The sequence below is a fragment of the Phaseolus vulgaris genome, chromosome 9 (assembly GCF_051622355.1).
Source record: "Phaseolus vulgaris cultivar YP4 chromosome 9, ASM5162235v1, whole genome shotgun sequence".
Lineage (NCBI taxonomy): Eukaryota > Viridiplantae > Streptophyta > Magnoliopsida > Fabales > Fabaceae > Phaseolus > Phaseolus vulgaris.
In genome coordinates this window covers 33,230,987-33,237,943 of record NC_143506.1, presented here as the reverse complement: position 1 = coordinate 33,237,943, position 6,957 = coordinate 33,230,987, and the positions used below count along the sequence as shown (strand labels likewise).

At 33.2% G+C, this 6,957-nt stretch overlaps 1 protein-coding gene across 4 annotated transcripts; it reads right to left on the bottom strand.

Annotated features, from left to right (window-relative positions):
• Window positions 1-364: 364 nt before the first annotated feature.
• LOC137821741 (Tetratricopeptide repeat (TPR)-like superfamily protein) lies at window positions 365-4,067 on the bottom strand. 4 transcript variants are annotated; one of them, XM_068626477.2, is made up of 4 exons: window positions 3,770-4,067; window positions 3,088-3,368; window positions 2,762-2,984; window positions 365-2,676 (listed from the first exon to the last, which is right to left on the bottom strand). In XM_068626477.2, the coding sequence occupies exons 3-4, from the start codon at window positions 2,842-2,844 to the stop codon at window positions 573-575; spliced, it is 2,187 nt and encodes a 728-aa protein (XP_068482578.1). In that variant the 5' UTR covers window positions 2,845-2,984; window positions 3,088-3,368; window positions 3,770-4,067; the 3' UTR covers window positions 365-572. The 4 variants fall into 4 exon arrangements, with proteins under 4 accessions (XP_068482578.1, XP_068482580.1, XP_068482579.1 ...); XM_068626479.2 differs by having other exon boundaries at window positions 365-2,653; XM_068626478.2 differs by having other exon boundaries at window positions 3,088-3,513; window positions 3,770-4,019.
• Window positions 4,068-6,957: the final 2,890 nt, after the last annotated feature.

Here is a 6,957-nt window from a genome sequence, read left to right as displayed (position 1 = left end):
AACTACTAACTCTCTTTTTAAAAGAGTTATATAACCCTTTTCTCTTGCAAAACTAACTACTAACTTTGTTTTAAAAGAGTTATATAACACTATGTGGTATGCATTTCTACTAAGGAGACTTCAAGTTTAAATTGATTCATTACTGCCCAAAACATTAGTGTAGTTCTTTCACCAGCGTACTATAACATTATCAGTTCATGGAAAATCTTTTTACTTGCAATGAGAAAGATCTTGCAGCTGAGGCAAAAGCAGCCATTCAAGAAGTTTCAATCAAATTTATTATTAATATTTAATTGCTAATATAAATATTCTTAGTACATTACTATTACTTAATTAGCCTTTGATGATAATCTCAAGAATAAGATTTAAGGAATAATCTTAATTGAATCACCAGTTACCGGCCTCTTTTCTTGCCATTCTAGCTTCCCAACTGTTGCATACTCAATCACTTTAGTTTATACATTAAACTATTATATTGTACTTTATCAGATAAAGATCATCTTCAAGCTGTAGAAGCTAATGATTTTAACTTTCAATAGTCAAAACAGAATATTAAAACAGCAAGAAATGATTCAGACTTTAATAGCCCTGGACTTCTTACAGCTATGATTTCCCTTTGATCCATCTGAATTCTCCAGTTTTGGTAATCTCTTTGATATAAATACTGCTTCCTCTCTTCTTCCCCTTTCCTCTAAAGCAGCCATTAGATCATTTAGACATGTCAATTCCTGACATAAACCGTTCTCCACCAATCCATAGCATAAATTAAATGCTTCTGAGACCTTGTTAGCTTTACAAAGATTCAAAACAATTGCATTACACAAATCAATATCGACATTCTGATGAATTTCCAAACTAAAAAGCAACAGTTTGCATGCTTCTGACAGCTTTCCTCTCTCAAAAAGAAATTGAACCACTTCTTCTATTTTAACCCGGTATCCATTCTTATAAAGCAAATCAATAATCTCAAATGCTCTTTCATGCTGTCCACATCCAAAAAGTAGCTTTAAACTCTCAGTTGACATGTTTATATTCTGTCTAACATTTTTCTCCAGCATCATCATAATAACACAGGCAGACTCATGAGCACAACCCTTTTCCAAAAGTTTTGCCAGTATAGAATGCCAGGTGGCTGTTTTAGGTTGATAGGAGCTCTTAAGCATTTTCTCTAGTGTCTCCTTTGCAAGCAGAGGCTTATTCTTTAAAAGAAAACCATCAATCAAATAATCATATATATCAACATCAGGAAGAAAGTCTCTTCTTAGCATCCACACTAAAAACTCATATCCACTTTCATATGCACCTTCTTTACAATGCCCCATAATCAATGTTTTGTATGACTGGGCATCTTGTGTGCCCCTTTTCATTAACTGTCTCATTACCCTCTCAGCCTTCTTACTCTTCCCATGTTCACACAAATACTGAAAAAGAGGACTGTAAGCAGCCACAAGTGGCTTGGAGCCAAAATTACACAAAAGGATTTCCTTCTCAAATAACTCATCAAATAGCAACTCTGCCATATCGTAGTCCCCTTTCTGACACAAACTACGTATCAGAGTGCTGTACGAGGCTGAATCCATACGGACCTGAAATTTCTTCATGCTTTCAAACACCTTCAATGCTTCATCCAGATTTCCTGCACAACAATGCGAATGAATAATCGTATTGAAGGTAAATGTATCAGGGCTAAAACCTCCATTGTCTTTCATCCATTTCAAAACATCTTTCATCTTGTCCAACTTGTGTGCCTCACAAAGCCCTTTTATCAAAGTATTATATGTAATCATGTTGGGCTCAATGCCCCGGCCACTCATCTCTTCAAGAACAACCAATGCCTCATCAACTTCTTGCTTCATACAATACCCTCGAATCAAAGTGGTATAAGTAACAACATTAGGATTCAAACCCTCACATTTCTTGGTCATAGCATTTACTAAATTCCGAGCAATTCTGACCTTCCCCGCTCTACACAAACCATCAACAAGCGTGTTATACGTGACAATATCTGGATCACAATTAACAGTAGCCATCTCATTGAAGAACCGAAACCCTTCATCGACCATTGAGTTCTTGCAAAATCCTCTGATCAAAACATTGTATGTACAAATGTCTGGAGTAACACCATATGTATGAAGCATTTCATCATACACCTCTTTGGCCATATTGGTGCGACCCCTTTTAAGCAAAATAGACAAAACAGAATTGAAGGTAACCACGGATGGGGACACAGCAACGGACTTCATGGTTTGGAAAAGCTTCAAGGACTCTTTGAAGAGGCCCGCTTCGGCGTAGCTTCTGATGAGGGTATTGAAGAACCTGTCCCCAAGCTTGACGGTTCCGTTGGACTTTTTCTCGATGGAAAAAAGCAAGTTTCGAGCCACATTTAGGTTCCTATGGCGACCCAGAATTTGTAGCATGATGAAGTAGGACTGAGCTGTGTGGGGAAAACCACTTTGCTGAGCCCACTTAAAAAAGTGGAGGGCTTTGGAAGGGTCCTTGATGAGGCGAAGTGTTCGGAGCACCGTCGTTTTGGAGAGAGGGGTGGGCAGAGGAGAGACCAACGCGTTTGACCATGGTTTGGAATTTATAAGATCGGCCATGTTTTTGGCGGTTTTACTTGCATTTCGTGATCTGAGTCTTGCGTTTGGAGATTCTGGGTGGTCAGAACAAAAGCACCTGAATCTTAAGAATCTGTTATGCAGGAAAAAAACACAAGAAGGGGGCACAAGAAAAGAAAAGAGATGAGTTTCAAGAAATGCACCTAAGGTGGGAATTGAAGGTGGGGACGGAAATGAAACGGAGATTTGAAAATAGTTGTCGTGACGAGATACTAAGAGAAACCATGTTGAAGGTGTGAACTCAGTAGTGCATTGCTCGAAATCCGATCCTCTCCCGTGTCTTGCGTCTCCAGTCCAACTCTCTTCAGATGCTTTAATATATATTTATATACATACATATATAGTTTTTTTTATAAAGATAAAACTCTGCAAAAAAAAAAAGGAAAATGTTACAGTGACCAAAGCAAAATCTACGAGTCAAGAAAAATTATACTCCGAAAACCTTAATCTATTCCTGAAAAAATCTTACCTAATATAACACCACACCAATATGGCTTTCTTGTTCATAGCATTTACTAAATTTCCAGCAATTATGACCTTCCCCGCTCTACAAAAACCATCAACAAGCGTCTCATAACATCCTTATCACAATTAAAACTAGCCATCTCATTATAGAACCGAAACCCTTCCTCGACCTTTGAGTTCTTGCAAAACCCTCTGATCAAAACATTGTATGTACAACTGTCTGGAGTAACATCATACGTGTGAAGCATTTCATCGTACACCTCTTTGGACATATTGGTGCGACTCCTTTTAAGAAAAATAGGCAAAACAGAGTTGAACGTAACCACGGAGCGTATATAGGAACATCAAAATGCTTTAACATAAAACCACAAAAACCCAACGAAGAGTAAGTTCACACATTCCTCTTAAGCAAATCCTCTTCCACCGCCACCTTGTTACCCCCAACATAGTCCAAATAACCCCAGGGGATTACAAATCCCATCAAGGGGGAAACCAAAACCACAAAAACCAGAGACAAAAAATCAAACACCTCGCAGTCAATCAAAAACCAAGAAAGAAAATACCTGAACTTATCGTGTAGAATCACCCCATAGAAGGAGGAGTCAAACCACATAACAAGGCTAGAAACCCTGAGGCAAAAAGAAAAACAAAGAACCAAAAAACCAAAAAGGGAAAAAGGGAAAAACCTTATATGCTTGCAGCATAACCGCAACCGCGAACAAGACCAAACACCTGGTGTGCGTGGCAACGTGCAGAACCATCTCCCTTCTTTTGTTCTTTCTCTCAAGAAAGTTACCTACTAGAAGCCATGCAAATGGCGATGACCACGTCGTTGTAGTGAGGTTGGAGACCGGCACTGAAGCAACAACAACGTCGTATGGCTACAATGGTGTGTCACGTAAAACGCACAGAGAAGAGAGATAAAACTTCAGCAGCACCTTCTAAAGTAGACGTGATTTCATTTTATCATTTTGAGTTTGGTGTAAACTTTTTTATAATAACAAAAACTTATAATTCTTTGTAATTTTACCGTTATAATTATCTTTTATGTATACTTTTTTTTTATTGATGTCAGTGTCCTGTGTTTTTAATATATCAACTTCTTATAATTTTAATCTTTAAGTTTTGCAATTATTTTATATGTATATATATTTTTTTTTCTTATCTCTTTTAAATTCAATTAACTTTATTTTCTTAATTTTACTATCTATAAAATAAATTATCCACAATAAAATTATAAGGTGAAACACACTATCATAATCATTCCTGAGTTTGATAAGATTTGTAGTAAACATTTGATGAAATTCGTACTAAGCATTTGGATGTTTTCGATCTTTTGTGACTTTATAAGGTATTGATAAATATTTTTTGTTTTACAGATGAATCTGTATTGAGATATCATAAAAGCAGTTGAGATAATTCTTCAATGGCTTGTTCTCTTATTGTTTAATCTCAATAAGGTTTGCAATCATATGAGGCTCTATTTTGTTGTTCGCAAACTGCTGCATGAACATTTGGGAGAAAATTTGGAAAGATATAACTACTTCCATTACAAGGCGGTTGGGGTTTCCTTGAAAGTTTCCACGAACATTTTACATTGAACCGTGTTCAAGTCACTCGAGATTAGGATCTCGAAAAGCTTTAAGGTGATTCTCTGGATCTCCTGATTCAGGGTGTGATTTCGATACCATATAGTGTGGTGGTATTGGTTCATCAATGAAGGTCGGGTACTCTTTAGCTGATCATTTGTCTATGCAAAGCTTGTTGCGACTCCTCGTTAGTTCTATGTAACTCTTCATGTGCTCTCAAAGCTTCCTCCATTAAATGTTGTGAAATTTCGGCCTCTTTACCTAACATGTCTTTCTCTACTCGAGTCTCCTCTAGTCTTCTTCTAGCCTCCGCATTTTTCTACCACAACTCCTGCATGATGTCTAAGATTTGCTATAAAGTTAGGACATGGCCATCTTCCTTAGGTTAAGCCTTCTATAGTTGATTTCTCATGATGTTGTTGTCCTATTTCTGGAGCTAAGAAAGTTTTTCTATGTGCTATCCTGTGAAGGTAAGAAAAGTTTTGCCTAATTTGTTCTTATTTGACTTTAAGCTAGTGAGCTCAAATGTCCTATGCCATATGAGACATATCCTATTTATGGAGATTTCATCCTCACTTTACCAACATTTGTAGGATCAATTTAAGTACTTAAAAACTAATTCGAAAACAAGCTCTGACATCCAAATATTTAATCGTTGCTTAAGTTTCCAAAGTTTTGATGAAATTTTTTTCACTCCCACTAATATCGTTGAGCCTGACAAAGATGACATCATATAACTGACCCACACATCATTTAACATGTGATTCATGGTCAACAAACGTGTCGTCCAAAAAGTGAGATTCTAATATTCTTATATCTTAGTTCACACCACTATATTAAAAACACTACTTTAAAGTATTTCTCACTAGGTCAATAATGATTGTCACCTTAAATTTAGGACACTACCTTATGAAAATACTTTTATATTTTATATTTTTATTATATTGTGTTTTCACTTATTATAATATATTTAATTAAAAAATTATTTAAAATTATACTATAAAGTTAAAAAAAGTGTATATATAAAAAATAATCATAAAAAATTATTATTTTTTATAATATTATCTATAACCATTAATGAAGAGAACATACACAATTCATTACTAACTCTACCCTCATTAATATAATTTATTTTATTAACTTTATTATTTATACAAAACTACTTATAAAAAAATAATAAATACCCTCAAATATTATATAATTATAAATTAAAAAATACATTTTATTTTATAATTAGGTTATAATAATCTTTATTTTAATAGCTATTATAATATTTAATTTTTATTATATTTACTTTTATAGTGTACATAAATCTTTACTATTTAATTATTTTAGTAACTATTTTATAAAATTAATTAATTATCCATAATAAAAAAATAGAAACTTATTTATTTTATAATTACTTTTTATGAACATATTTTCTTTATAAATTTAATAACATCTTTCAAGTTTAACATTTATTATGTAAAATATATTTTTATTTTTATATTTATTTATTATTATAAGAAAAAAAATGAGCACAACACATATGCATGTGTTTTCACTAGTAGTTATATAATAAAAATATTTGTAAATTTCATCAAAAAGTAAAAACTACAATAAAATATGTGTAAAAAAGTATCACAAAATATTTTAATTCTTATTTAAAAATACGTAATTATAATTACACAATGAATTTTTCTTAAACTTTTATCGGTAATTCTTTAGATAATAGAAGTTAAAATTTGGTTAATAAATATAAAAGATAAAAAAAAAAGTATACACCCAAAATTTCAAAATTCAATTCTATTATCAATTGCTATATATTTATTTCTGAATTTTGATTTTTTTTTTAAACTGGCAAAGGATATTCTTCTTAAAATAGTAGTCTCTATGTAAAAATTTAATTTGGTGGAGATTTGATGGATCAATTAAATGTTTTTTATCATTTAATTCTATTTTTCTTATTTAGTTCACATGAAACAGAGATATTTTGTTTATTTTTGTTTCTTTCAAAATAATTAGTTTTTTTTCTAACAACCTGAACTGTTGTATGAAAACCCCAAAACAAACATTTTCCTTCCTCTTACATTTTTGGCGCATAGGGCAATGGCGATCACCACACCTTTGTATCCATGAACTGAAAACAAATTAAAATAAACACCATCACCAAACATCTCCATTTCATCCTGTTAGAAATTTCGCATGATCATATGCATCATTATTCAACAAATGCAGCCAATAAATTAGTCATGCATCAGATCCAATAGCTTACCTTTTTTCATAATTGGATCGAAGCGAAAACG